The 15244-nt window shown below is 44.4% G+C and overlaps 1 protein-coding gene across 1 annotated transcript in view; it reads left to right on the forward strand.

Annotated features, from left to right (window-relative positions):
- Positions 1-15244, forward strand: part of PLPPR1 (phospholipid phosphatase related 1) — a 265405-nt gene that overhangs the window by 246098 nt on the left and 4063 nt on the right. The window contains exons 5-7 of the mRNA XM_032860734.1: positions 4872-5122; positions 8452-8628; positions 13245-13376. Of these exons, the coding sequence (XP_032716625.1) occupies positions 4872-5122; positions 8452-8628; positions 13245-13376 (560 nt within the window). The remainder of the gene's footprint in view (positions 1-4871; positions 5123-8451; positions 8629-13244; positions 13377-15244) is intronic.

Below are 15244 nucleotides of genomic sequence, written 5' to 3' on the forward strand. Positions count from 1 at the left end.
CATACTAGTCTAATATAGGAATTTTTTTCCAAAACCCTATGTGATACATGATTGTTTCTTTCACCCTATCCACTCAGGCGAGGCAAACCCACCCATAGTATTGATCAGCAGACAGAAGTGTGCCTTGCTCTTGGCCTGCTCTTCAGAGCTACAGCTGGAGAGCAGGCTGGTGTGCATAGCGCGAGCCGGTCCCCAGTCAGCAGGCTTCCTGCCAGAGCTCCTCCGCTCCTTGTACCCCCATTGCCTTAAAGAAGAAGAGCACACACAACTGCAGGGCCCAGCAGGCACTTGTCTCTAGAGCCTGTGGGTCTGTTCCCAGAAGAGGCTGCTGCCTGTGCCTCTGCCGCCTCCCACCTAGTTCTTGCCCAGGAGTGTGTCTCTGAAAACGCTGAGAAGAATGAAGAAGGTGAGAAGACAGTTCCAGGCAAATTCAAAGAGCAGAACTCATCCAGTAGAGTGACCACGGCCATATTTTCTGAGGAATCTCAATCCCGAACCTCTGAGTCAGGGGCCAGATGGTAGGAGAGAAACGAAATCTCGCCCTTGATTTTCTCCCCTCATCTCTGTCTTCTAAGAAGTTTGAGTTTTCCTGAAGTAAAAATCCGTGTGTTTGTGTGTGTGTGTGTGTGTGTGTGTGTGAGAGAGAGAGAGAGAGAGAGAGAGAAAGAACGCACTCCATGTCTCTTACTGATAATGGAAACCCCTTCCTGACTCTCCCTTCAGGTTGGCTCTGGGAGTTTCCCTCTTTTTTCACAGGCATCGTGTATGCTTCAGTGGATCATTGAGAGCTGCTCTATCGGGGCAATCAAGCAAGGTGCCATTTTAAACTGGAAATTACACATTTATAATTTAATATAGAATAGTTGGCCTTCAATTTAGAGGTTCCCCTTCAGGTCACAGGACCTTTGTGGCTAAAAGTAATTTAGTCCTTCCCTCATCTCACCAATGCCCCCTTCCCCCATTACCACCCTACTCTCTGGGGGTAGGCTTCCTAATGAGAGTCACCTGTGTGGAAAGCAGTAACATCCTCCTTGGCACCAGGAAGTCTGGTTATGTACTTTGACCAGTTGTTTTTTGTTTTTTTGTTTTTTTTTTTTTTTTGGAAGGCCTAAAGGTATTCTGCTCTGAGTCCTAGTATCTTTTTCTAGCATGCCAGTTATGCGTGGCTTTGCTAGTTCTCCTTATGCACATTTCCTGGTAATGTCACTGCTCCTGCTACGTTCACATTTGAGTAAAAGGGTAGTTTCCTGCACCGATTCCATAGCACGGACCAGATCTCGGAGTTTCACCTCCACGCCCTAAATTATTAGCGATCAAAGACCCTAACTTGTCCTGAGACAGACTGAGATCAGACGAACCCATATGGAATCCTGAGGGAAAAAAATAAGGACTTTTTAATACTTTTGTCTTCCTTTCTCTTCATCCTTTCTCCTTCTTCGTGCCTGATAGGTGTCCTCTTTAGGCCACAAAGAAGAAGCATGCTCAGGTTCCCTTGGCTGATCTGTGTCATCCTGACAAGGACAATAGACATCATCAATTTCTTTGTCCTAATTCCAGGCCCTTCTAGCCTCCTGTCCTCTCAGCATTCTAACGCCCGTCATCCCTTAGAGTGGGGCAGTTTACAAGCGCTTACCCCATACCACACCAGGATGTCTGAGCCTTGTGAGGTGTCCCTTGAGCTCTACCAGTTTGCCCCTCCCTCTGCCCTTGCTAATAGAAGCGCACCATTCTGATACCATGCTGGGTGTAAAGCTTCTCCAAAAAGTTGCAGTGCTCCAGAGCTCTACCCTGAGATGGGATGGAACGTGCTTCCACTAGATTTCCAAAAGTCATCCTGGAGGTTTCTGTTGCCCTGCCCGTGGGTTTGACAGCCAGGGTGAGGCAGAGTGTATGGGAACGCCTCTTCACGCCCTCAGCCAGGGTTCCGGCTCCTCCTTGTGTGTCCTCCCCAGCCACATCCACCCCTATGTTACGTTTGATTTTAGAAAAACTCAGTGGTCAGACCATGGCTCTTAGTCTTCCGATCCAAGCCTTTTCGGAATTCCAAACAAAGCAACGATATCGACATGCGTCTCAGGCACGGAGTTCTGGCAAATCAAAAGCCCTTTACTTTTAGACTATTTTGTTGGCGGTTAATCCATTCATAAATGTGATCAGCTCCCCCCAAGCAAGGAGTACTATCGGGAGCAGATTCAAAAGATAAATAGAACCCACCAGGGGCGTCAGAGGAATGAAAAACCGTATCTGTTTAAAATTTCAAAAATAGGACCTTACTGAAAGAATCTTTGATCCCAAGGTAGGTTCTATAGACATGTTAAAAACATCTCCTTCAAATCATATGTTGCAATACAGGAAACCATAAACGGTGTTCCACCTGACCCTAAGGACAAAAGTAGCCATTGTGAGCTTCTGAGGCTGGGAAAAGACAACAGAAGTAGCTCAGGGTTCAGAGCGATGGCTGGAGTGTCTCACAAAAGCCCTGTAGGATCCGGCATTCTCTGTGATTCGCTGCTGTGGGGTCCACCGCGGGTTGTCGCCGCCCACGTCAGGCAGGTGGATTCCCCGGGGCTGCCACAGGGCCCTTCTGAGGCTAGATCAAATGCACCAGAATGAACTGTTTGGAAAGCAGACGCTTGTTAAGCCATCAGGAAAAGCAGAGGTGATCCTAAGGAAGCAGAGAGGAAGAGGGGAAGGCCCACTCTCTGCAAAAATATCCCGGAATAATAAAGAGCAGAGCTGCCCACGGCAGCACCGCCTCGAGACACCTCAGACACCAAGCCGAGGAGCCTGGAAATCCCATCTCAGAAAGATCAAACCTGCCCTGATGGGAAGCACTTCTGACAAATAAAATGCCAGAGGAAAGTGCTGCCACTTTCCCTTTTTCAAATCATAAATTACCCTAGTTTCCTGGAAAAGTATGCCGAGACAGACTTATTGCCCTCTTGAAAAAGCCAGGGAGACCTGGTCTTTAAGAATCTCGCTTGAAGGTGTTAAAAAAAATGTCTAACCATTCAGACTTCCAGAACCTGGAGGTGAAAATTGCCATGAATGATCAATGATTGCCTACTCTCAGAGGTCAGACCTTCTGAGAGTGAGCCGGCCAAAGCTATTAAAAGAGCCAGTTCTCATTGTGATAAAGCACATCCTGGCAGAGCCACAAAAAGGAAAATGACAGCAATCAATACAGATCAAAATGAAAACCGGATGAAGGTTTCAGCCAAACTTGCCTTCATTTTTGCTATAATGGATTAACTTTTGGGTACTGATATCAGCACAATTTGCAGATCGAGGACATCGTATGGGAATCCGAGTTGGGTAGACATTTAACTGAAACTATAGCAGATCCTTGACATTTACAAGGGTTAACACTGCCTCTCTCTCTCACACTTCCAACTTCTCCCATAATTGAGCCGCGTTTCAGAAATCTTTATCCCTTCCAACAACTTGTACGTAGCTCGGCGCTGCAGCACCTCTTGGTGTATTGAACAGACAATAGTCCATTGAGAAGCTATTGCCGTACTGTATAGGCTTTGAAAGAGTTCACAGTGAAGCTTCCAGTAAGGAATTCTGCTTTATCATGTTCAGTCTTATTGGGACTAATCCTGTGGAATTTGCCAGAGGACAGATAAAATCCAGAAAAGATAGGAAAGATAGCCTACCCACAGGATTCTCGGCCGAACAGCAAAGTCAGTGTGGCCGGAAGAACCATGCCCTCCTCTCTCCAAATGGCTGCATCCTGATCCCTAGAAACTGTGTAGATTTGATACCTTATATGACAAGAAGGAATTTACGGGTGTGACTAATTCAGGATCTCGAAATGAGATTATCCTGAATTAGTCGGGTGGACCCAATGTAATCTAAGCGTCCTTATAAGAGGGAGGCAGGAGAATCTGAGTCAAAGGAGGAAGTATGGCAATAGAAGCAGAGGTCATGATGGTATGATTGCTAGAAGGGGTCAAAGACAAGGAATGAAGGCAGCTTAGATGCTAGAAGAGGCAAAGTATGAATTCTACCCTTGAGCTTCCGGGAAGAACACAGCTGCTAACACTTTGATTTTAGCCTAGTGAAACCTGTTTTGGACCTCAGACCTCTAGAACTGTAAGAGGGTACACCTGTGTTGTTCTCAGCAGCTCAGTTTGTGGAAGGCTATTACAGCAGCAGTCAGGAACGCTCCGTCTTTAACACTCATCCCTTCTCATTTTCTCTGCCCAACATCAAGTGAAACATCCAGTTCAATCGAGGTTTCCGGAATGACCTTCTTTCTCTCTTTTAGAGTTAACTCCCGCACAACCCCATTCACTCTCAGCTGCCGTTGATTTCATAGATACCCCTTCGGAATACTTGCATTTCCAAACAGGACCAGGGAGAATATGTTTTCTATGGGAAAAAAGAGGGAATGAACTGCTGTTGAGTAGCTATTGAAACTAGGCACCGTAGTGGGTATTTTGGACCTATCCCATGTCACCTTTCCAACTTCTTTGTGAGGCATCATTGCCCCCAACCATGTTGTGAGTGAGGGTCCCAAGGTTCAGAGAAGGCAAATAGCTTACACACAGTGAGTGAATCAGCAAAGCTGGGGCTCGAGGGAGGCAGATCAGTCGGACTCCAAAATTCTAGTTCTTTCCATTTGAACGTGTTGCTCCCACCTTACTTATACAAAACGATAACATGCGAACAGCAGAAGGTCTGCAACAGTTTAGAGGACATAATGGTTGGGGAAGCAGGCACCAGTCCCTGCAAAGACAAAAGTCAGGGGACCATCTGACTCCAGTGAGGTCCTCTTTGGCGGGCTGTTGTGGACAACTTCTCTTCTCTCGGGGACAAAACTGTATCGACGTCATCATTCCTGATCATTTCCACTCTCCTTGTAGGGGTATTTGCCTTCGGACTTTTTGCTACTGACATTTTTGTAAACGCCGGGCAGGTGGTCACGGGGCACCTGACGCCGTACTTCCTGACAGTGTGCAAGCCGAACTACACCAGTGCAGACTGCCGGGCACACCACCAGTTCATCAACAATGGGAACATTTGCACTGGGGACATGGAAGTGATAGAAAAGGCTCGGAGATCCTTTCCCTCCAAACACGCTGCTCTGAGCATTTACTCCGCCTTATATGCCACGGTGAGTACTGAAGTCCTGTTGTCACTCCCAAGACCAAGACGAGTGTTTGGCTGGGACGGGAGTCTCTCTCCCCTCCTCACATTCTTTCTCTTATCGCTGTCACTTAGAGTGTTACAGGAAACACGTGACAGCATGTTTCTCTTGTACAGCATCACACTGTTGCCCCTACCCCCATCCCCAACATCCCAGGGTAATGTACTGAACTGCCAGAGGCTATTAATTTGGCAGGGTTGATTATCTCTTAGTCAGATCTTCCCATTTTACAGATGCAGAAACTGAGGCCCAGAAAATAGCTGAGAGCCCCCAGGTTGGAGCTGGTACCTACGCTCCTGGCACCATGTCCAGGATTCTTCCACTTGCCCACAACAACACTCTTTGCCAAAGTTTTCATTGGTACCAGAGCAGCACACATTTCTCATACCTGCCTACAAATTTGCAGGTGTGGGCCTTCAAGCACATGGCTGCCTGGGGAGTACAGCAGACCTGGGAGAAAAACACAGTTTCCCTCTGCTCCTCCTGACACTCTTCCTCTTTATTTAGCCAGAATAGTTGGACAATACTACATGAGCCCCAACACCCAAAAGTTCACTTCTCGCTGCTCCGCAAATCATATAGGGTTTGACTGCCCCCGCTAGGGTGTAATGTTCTCTTTACATTTTTTGCTTTCATTACAGAAAAAAACCTGAAATGTGTCTCATGTCTTAAAATACAAGAAGAAACAATGGTGTCCCTTTTATTTTCCTACTCTTTCATTGTGTCCATTTTGGGTTGACTTCACCTCCCCTTTCTCTGGCCTGTGCTTCCTTAGAACCAGGAGTATGGAAGGAAGTAAAGAAGGGATCAGCTCAAAAGCTGGGTATCCCATGCCTTTACCTGTGGAAGAGCAACTATTGGTCAAAAACACACCTTTTCCTTACTTGAACTTATGTTCCAGGTATGACTAGTCTAGTGATTCTCAATGAAAAGGAGGGGAAGGAGAAGGCAGAGGAAAGACCCCCTTAAAATAATCCATTCTTCCCAGAGGTTCTGAGCAAGACTCACCCTACCCCCAGGGGAGTAGGTTCCCACAGTCTCCAGGGAGAGTAACTGTGCTCTCTGCTGAGAGCTTGCCTCTGATGGGAGAGCGTCTCTGACATCCCTGGAGACAAATTCAGGGTGGAGAGAAGGTGACTGACTTCATGTCCGGACTATTCAGCATAGTTTAAAATAAATTGCTGAATATTCTCTTTAAAACAATGGTTCCTTTGTGTCGAGCTCACAGGATCACATCTGTAGGATGAATTACCCAAAATTAGCTTTCCTAGTTATTCCTTTTAGGTCTACCTTTTAATGAGTATGTGATAAAAATTATTTCAGCTGCCGCTCATTAAGGAAACATGCATGTAGATAATAGAGAACCCTCAACTTACAAAACAGATCGGTTGTAGCTTGGTAAGCCTTCTTTGCTTTATGATAGATCGATCGATTGATCATTCAATCGATTGGCAGGCCACATATTTTTTAAACAAAAAATATCCTCTCAGGCAGTCAGCATATTTTTCCACTTCCAAAATATCCATTTGTTCTGAATTATCTAGAACCAAATTTTATATGAAGCAATGTACTCTTGAACCCTTTTCTGTATATTGATCCAACTCAAGTCATTGCTGTGTGAAATTTGTGTAACACCACTATAAAAATTAATCTGTTACTCATAATAACTGATTGTCTCATCAGATGAGATATAAATTTCTTCTGAGTGAAAAGAAGTCTGTTCACTCAGAAGAGATGCTGCTGTAGCACTTGTTTTCAAGGATTCGGATATAATCCAATCCAAATCATGCCCACAGATGGACTATAATCAGATAAACCCTGATACAAGATTCCAACTGTGTGAACTCTTTTTGAGCCCCTACTATGTGTGAAGGGCTTTCAGAAATTACTCAACAAGGATGTCCTAAGTACTGGTTAATACTGTGAAGAATACTAACCATAAACCCATGCTCTTGATAGTTTGTAATCTTATAGGAAGGATTTATAAAGGGTATACCTAAAAAAAAAAAAAAAAAAAAAAAAAAAAACACCAAAAAACCACACACACAAAAATATTAAATACTCAAGTTAAACATACCTGGTATGGGTGTTAAGTAACGTTTCCTATACAGGGTCAGAATGGTGTCGTGATGTGTTCTCATTTATGTAGCTGATCGGACCACAGTTTTCCATATCACATCTGTCACCAGTAATAGAGGATCCTGTCTGCCTGTATTCACACCACTGTTGTGAACGGTGAACTTAGGAAATTAAGTGTCCATGGTCATATTGTAGAATGCATCTATTTGAACTTGTCTGTGCTCAGGCCATAAAAATACACTAGAGACCATGAGTATTAGCGAACTGTTTCTCAGAATTGCAAACTCACTTGTCAAATTTTTAAAGAAATTCTGGGATGGATCAGTAATGCCCTCTAGTGGCTTCTTGTAACCATTACCAAAGGTGATTAACGACTTCTTTGGAAGAGGCTGTAGCCCACAAAACACATTTAAGAACCCAGCCTCTGAAACTTGAAGAGTCTTGCCCAACTCCCCACAATGAACAAGAACAGCCTACATCTCAGGTATCATAAATTGCATCATCCTTTCCTCAGCTCAGATCTTCCCAACTTTTCGGATGTTGTGAAACCCATAGAAAGGCTCAGTATTTTAAAGCACGCCAGAGTAAATGGACAGAGCCCATCACAGCTGTTCCAAGGACTGTGAGAATCCATTTCCCAGCGCAGCTAAAACCTGTTTGTGTGACGCACTCATCTGAAAGTTCTATTTCCGTCGATCTACTAACCAGTCTATGCTTTCATATTTCTTGCCGACGAGTGCGAAGAATCAGCTAGAACTGTGGGGGACACCAAAAGGGAAATGTATGGCCACTCGCCTACCTGGTCTTCTCTTCCATAAAATTCATCCTCACAGAAGGTTAATTTGGTCTCTGAGATTCGGTATGGGTTTCCCAATACCCCCCAAGTGAATCTTGAATTTGTTGCATAAAAGATGCCTGTTCTAAAACTGATCTTGATTCTGCAGCGGGTCCCTGCATCGCTATTTCTGTTTATGGACCCCTAGAACACAGAGCAACGCGACGCATGTGTGGCTGTGTGTGGTTCTTGCTGCACTGGTGTCCGACCCAGATTCTAACCTAAGCGACTTGGTGGGATGTTCAAGCGGTCCGTGTGCCCGCCTTGGCACGGCCCTGTTCGCCTCCGTTTGCATGTACCGGTGCGCGTGTGTGTGTACGCGTGTGTGGGTTTGTGCCCCGCGCAAGCAGCCTCGCACTCACGGGTCTCCGTCCTGTTCCAGATGTACATCACAAGCACAATCAAGACAAAGAGCAGTCGTCTGGCCAAACCCGTGCTGTGCCTGGGGACCCTTTGCTCCGCCTTCCTGACAGGCCTCAATCGGGTCTCCGAGTACCGGAACCACGGCTCCGACGTGATTGCCGGCTTCATCCTGGGCACCGCTGTAGCCCTGTTTCTGGTGGGTCGGTTTCCCTCCTTTTGTTTCCCCTGAAAGTCTGTCCAGGGTCACGGCGAGTCGGATTAGCCAGACCGCCGAGCAAGTCCATGTTCCTACTGCCCCAGCCTCGTAAATTGCCATTTTTTTCCCCTAAGGATTATGCATCCTATTGCCACAAGAAGGACTTCTAAAGTACATTTTCTTCCAGGAGTCTGATTACATATTCCCCATGGTGGTCAGGAAGAGGAATGTTTGGGGCCAGTGGCTTGTCCCACTTCCTCCAACCCCTCCTGGGCTAAGAAGTGAGGCCTGGCAGACTAGTAATTTGGTGTACCTTAAAGCAGTGTTCTTTTTTTTTTTTTTTTTTAAGATTTTATTTATTTATAACACAGAGAGAGAGAGAGAGATAGCAAGAGAGGGAGCACAAACAGGGGGAGTGGGAGAGGGAACAGCAGGCTTCCCCGTGGAGCAGGGAGCCCAACAGACAGGGCTCCATCCCAGGACTCTGGGATCATGACCTGAGCTGAAGGCAGACGCTTAACGACTGAGCCATCCAGGCACCCCCAGAGCATTGTTCTTTAAATATTTGTGCAGAAGGTATTGAGAGCAGAGGCCAAGTGTTGCTTGAGGGAAGAACGGAAAACAAAGACCATGAGTGGAAGCAAGACAGCCCCTTCTCAGGCACCCCAGAAGTTCAGCTCTGGTCCATGCTTGTATATCCCACTCAGCAGTATGAAAACCCTCCTCTAGCCACACCCAGTCTTTCTAAAAGGCTTCTATTACCATCTAAACGTGGCTCTTGGGCAACTTGTTTCCACTCCAGTTGGCTTCTCAACTACATATAATAACCTTTCTGGAGAAGAGTTTGGGGTAATACAGTTTTCTCCATCTCTTGACATTTCCGATGATTTTAGTTCCTCAAATAGATGGGGACCTTGCCACCTGCTCAGCTAGGAAATCTTTTCATCTGAGTTGGATTGGAAGTGAAGAGGTTAATTTTTATTGTTTTTGTCTTATTACAATTTTATTGAAGTATGCTAGGCAGATCATAAATGGCACAAGAAGTGTACAATTTGATAAACATTTTTTTAAAGATTTTATTTATTTATTTGACAAATAGAGACCACAAGTAGGCAGAGAGGCAGGCAGAGAGAGAGGAGGAAGCAGGCTCCCTGCTGAGCAGAGAGCCCGATGCAGGGCTCGATCCCAGGACCCTGAGATCATGACCTAAGCCGAAGGCAGAGGCTTTAACCCACTGAGCCACCCAGGCACCCCAATAAATTTTGACATACAGATACATCCTTCTCTCTCTTCCTTCACCTCATTCCTAAGCAACCACTGATCTTTCCATCACTCTATCACTCTATATGAGTTTGCTTTTTCTAGGACTTCATATGAATTGAATCATAGAATCTATATTCATTTTTTTTTAGATTATTTATTTATTTATTTATTTGGCAGAGAGCAAGAGAGGGAACACAAGCAGGAGGAACAGGAGAGGAAGAAGCAGACTCCCCACTGAGCAGGGAGCTGATGCGGGGCTCGATCCCAGGACTCTGGGATCATGACCTGAGCTGAAGGTAGCCACTTAACTAAGCCACGCAGGCACCCAAGTCTATATCCATATATATATCTATATATATATATGTATGTATTTTTTTTTTGCTATCTTTCACCTGGCATAATTATTTTGAGATTCATCTATTGTAACATGTAGCAATAATTCACTTCTCTTTCTTGCTGTGGAATATTTTGTTTTGTGGGCATACCAGAGAAGTATAATTTTTAAATACTCTTCAGGGATTTAAAATATACCCAGGAGGATTTATAGTAAATCAGTGGGCCTGGAGAGTCATATGTTGTGCAGAAAATGAGTCCCCTGGTCATATTCAACAAGCTATCCCTAAAACGCAAAAGCCATCACAGCCTTAATGTCCCTCCTACCCTCCTGCCTACTCTGGTCCAAAGCCCCCATTAAGACTGGCATCGCGGGGTGCCTGGGTGGCTCAGTGAGTTAAAGCCTCTGCCTTCGGCTCAGGTCATGATCCCAGGGTCCTGGGATCGAGCCCTACATTGGGCTCTTTGCTCAGCATGGAGCCCGCTTCCTCTCTCTCCACCTGCCTCTCTGCCTACTTGTGATCTCTGTCTGTCAAATAGATAAATAAAATCTTAAAAAAAAAAAAAAAAAGACTGGCATCGCACATAGATGCATTTCACAGTCCTGAGACCTAATTCTTTCTTGTCCTATCCCTCCTCCTTGTGCTACTTAATGTACAAAATAGACGCATTATGCCTCTCCCCATCTCTAACTTGGAGTTTTCCAACTTTTTTACCTGCTGAGATACAGAAAATGCTCACATTTACTCAGAACACTGATCTCCCAGGGGAGGTTAGGAAGCTTCATTTTAATTCAAAATTATTTTTAATGGATCCAAGCTTTCTTTCTAAAGTAAAAGACAGAGGACTTCAGTGCAACTGGTCTGTATGAAGCTGTAGGAAAAACGGTGCTGAAACGGTCCTCAGATGTTGATATCCCCTAAGGAGTATTTTCCAATGTCTGCTCAAAAGAAGGAAAGAGTATGGGAGGCTTCAAGAGAAGAGATGGTTCTCAAAGACAGATAAGCAGTTCAAAAATGAAGGCTTGAGCTCAGAAGTCAAACAGTTCTGCTGTCCCTCAGTCCTGGAGCCAGCATCCCCAGCTAGAGAGAAAGAGCAGTGCTCACTGTCCCAAGCTACTGCATGAGATTTTATGGGATGAATCTGGGAAATCCTTTGTGCATTTTCTAAGGAGCCATATACAAATTCTGCTTTGGTATTAAACTCGATTTTTCTGAGTAACTTGCAGCCCTGTTTCCTACCGCTCAGTTACTGCTTGCTCTGTTACCGGCTTCCCAGTGGATGGAAAATATCAGACTTTTTTTTTTTTTTTTCCCCACAAACAGTCTTTATGTAAGACCCAGAACTGCTACTGAATCGCTCTGGCAGGAGAGAGACCCCACAATCTCCCGCTATTTTCTGTGTGTGCCCATGTACACACAGCACATGCACTCACACTGAGCTTGGAAATGGGTCTTAGAGGAGACTGGAAGCTCTCCAAACTGGAGACTTGGAGAGGACACAGGGAAAGAAGAGTCCCAGAATGGGAGCATACCTGCAGCCTACGTGCATTCTTGTTTTGCATTTTCTGTGAAAATGAAATGGTGGGGAGGGGACTATTAAGTGAGCAATCACTACATGTTCTACCGTTTGTATACACCAAGTCATGTGCTCCTAGGACAAGCCGAATTATATTCTTATCCTCATTTTATAGGTGAAGAAAGTTAGGCTCAAAAATAAGTAACTTGCCCAATGGCCACCCAACCAAGAAAGCCATAAATCTAACCTGGGTCTTTCCAACTCCAGAGCTCCTATATCTCCCATTTCTCCCATTTCTTTAATGGAGGCAGTTTAATCAGACCTGGAGAGTGAGATGGAAGAAAGCCAAGTAGAGAATATTTACATAAACGTTCTGCCGGGTTTAAAGAGTGACAGGAGAGATTCAAAGTTACTGGGTGAGGAGGGGGTGGCTCAGTCGATTAAGTGTCTGCCTTCGGCTTGGGTCATGATCTCAAGGTCCTGGGATTGAGCCCCCATCGGGCTCTCTGCTCCCAGGAAACTTGCTTCTCCCTGCTTGTGCTCTCTCTCGCTATCTCTGTCTCTCTCTCAAATAAATAAATAAGATCTTTTTTAAAAAGCTAAAATTTCCTTTAAAAAAAGATTCAGGGATACTGGATATAGAAACAAAGATTCAGAACAAGGAGAGAGAGAGCACAGAAAGAGACAGATAAACTCTATGAAGGCAAAAGAAGCAGAGAAGATGGTAAAGACAGACTCAGTTATGAAGGGGGCCTCAGTAGGAAATAAAGAAAAGTGAGTAGTAGTTTAGAGGGAGAGTATTTTAATGGAAGCAATAGAGGAAATGTGCCACTGCATTATTTAATCTCAAGCAAACAGTAGTCATATGATTTAAGGATGGTCATCTTGGGCAGGAGGTGAAGACTAGCTCCCACTGATTATTTTCCATGAGTTTGGCACTTGTGAAGAGGCAGGAGAGTATGGTGGTATGATCAAGGGGCTATGGAGTTAAAATCTCTCTGTGACCTTGGACAAGTTATCTAACTTCACCATGCCTCCTTGCCTAAGTTGGAGATGATAATAGTACCTCCCTTGTAAGATCATTGAGTGGGTTACATGCAGGAAGGGAAAATTCTCAGGACAATGCCAGCCATGGAGCGGCCCTCAGTAAATGTCAGCTGTTTTTATGAGGTAGTTTACACTCATTGTGTCTTTTAATCACTATAGATCTATGAAAGAGGTGTTGTTATTTCCATTTTACAGGTGGGGAAACAGGCACAATGGGGAAGGTTGATTATCACTGACCTCATGGTGATTGGTCAGATGGTTCTTCAGCTCTTAGAGGTGCTCAGCAAACACCTAGATTGTGCCCAAGGTCTTTGTGTGGTCCCTACCCACTGGCTCAAAGGGAAAAAAAGTCACGGTGGCAAAGACATTCTAGGGGAAAAGCCTGCCACCCTTCGAGAGGGCCAGGCGTTGATGGCTGCAGTCTGACCCTGGTCTTTTGTCCCCTCCCCTTGCAGGGCATGTGTGTGGTCCATAACTTTAAAGGAACACAAGGATCTCCTTCCAAACCCAAACCTGAGGATCCCCGCGGAGTACCCCTCATGGCTTTCCCAAGGATAGAAAGCCCTCTGGAAACCTTAAGTGCACAGGTATAGTAAAGTAGTTTTAGCAAACCAAACCCACAGGCTCGAGGCCTGTTAGCTTGGGAGGTAAATGAATCAGTTCCTCTACGAGAAGCAGGCGGATACCACTGAATCCACTCAGCACTAACAAAATCTGAGGTAAAGCCTCCAAGAACTTCAGGCTTCTCTCAGTTAGTCTGGGCCTTGGCAATCATGCATCCTCAGGAAGTCCTTAGTCATGTCTAGCTTAAACCCCAGCTGCTTCAAGACACCTTGACCGACTACATAATACCACATTTAGGAAATTCGGACCAATTATGAGAGAGGCCAGTCTGATTAAGTAACTGGACAGTATTTGGAAAGAGAAAGGTTTTACTATATTCAGTGATAGATGTAGACTAGAAGCACTTTCTAAAGATGATGACGAAGTATTATTCTTTGGGATCCATTTTGATGACCACAATCAAAAAATTCAATGCAACCCTACTCACTTATTTTTCCCTCAGTCAGTTGCTAGGTGCTTCACAAATACATCCTTATTTGAACAAACACCTTTTGAATTGATAGGAGAAATCCCATTTCACAGATAAAATAGGAGTCTGAAAATGGCAATGTTCAATTAACTCGTCCAAGGCTGCGTACCTTGCCAGTGGGAGAGCTGAGTTGAGTGGTTCTTTAAGCAGTCAGAGAATGAGAATAACCAATAACAAAACAGGGTTTTCACTGCCTTTGCTCAGTTGGCTGAGTCCTGCTAAAATGTTCTTCTGTAATAATCTATTTATCTTGAAACCTTCTTTATACTTATATTCTTACAAAACTGTTTTTATAGATAGTACAAAGGAAAAGGAAATCACCTCGTTAGAATTGTGTACTTCATAGAGTACAAAATAGTATTTTTCCCTTTTATCAAACATCTCTCTGAGATGAACGGTCCTATTTCCTTTCACATTTAATGAAGTCTTTCTAATTTTATTAATAAGAAAAACAAAACAGTAAAGCCATTTCTATTTTGGTAAGGTTGAGCCCTCCATTAAGCCCAGTGCCAAGTATTTTGTTTGTTTTCCCTTAACCTGTATTAAGGTGAAAATTTTGACTTTGTTTAATGAGAAAGAACATACTGAAAAATGTCTTACTGGTTTATTGATATTTGGCCTATTGATGAGGGTTGAATGATAAAGTGATCCCTTGTAATGAGACAGACTCTCTCTGGTCTTCTCTATCAAATTGTTACTGTACCTGATAAGATCAGAGTGGTTCCCCCTACTTTTGAGGTGAAGCAACTGAAGACTAAGGTGAGTTTTAAAAGCAAACAAATATTTATTGAGTTCCACAAACATGGCAATGTCTGTGTTCTTTTAAATGCTGTCTACTTTGCCTTGAACATCCTGGTTTGAGGACACCACCTTTCACCCCAGCCTTCTGCACACACTGCTCGGGCACTACCCTCTGTTGGAAACCACCTCCAGACTTCTGCCTTCTCTCTCAGAACAATTAATAGTTGACCATCCAGGTCACAGAGACACCTAGGCCATATTTGAGGGGGGTTCCACTTACCTTGAAAAATAAAGTGCCAAACAGAGTTTCAAAAACTGATCTTCCACAAGATAGATAAAAGATTCCTTCAACTATGTGTTATTATTCACTCCAGGCCGTAGTTGAACTTCTTTCAAATCTGTCCATGTATCTTTATTTCCATGTCTATCACCCTATCTGGTTCACAATGAGGTCTTTTCTGAATACACAGCCCTCCATGTGATTGTCTTGCCCAATGGAAGCCAAAGTGTCCCTTCTTATCTGCCCCTCCCCCCAAGAATGTGGAGATCTTTGAGGATCTGAACGCTGTGAACCATATCTTATGTACTCTCCATATTTCCTGGCATTCACTAGGTGTGAAA

The sequence above is a fragment of the Lontra canadensis genome, unplaced genomic scaffold, assembly GCF_010015895.1.
Source record: "Lontra canadensis isolate GAN:19392208 unplaced genomic scaffold, GSC_riverotter_1.0 scaffold19, whole genome shotgun sequence".
Classification (NCBI taxonomy): Eukaryota; Metazoa; Chordata; class Mammalia; order Carnivora; family Mustelidae; genus Lontra; species Lontra canadensis.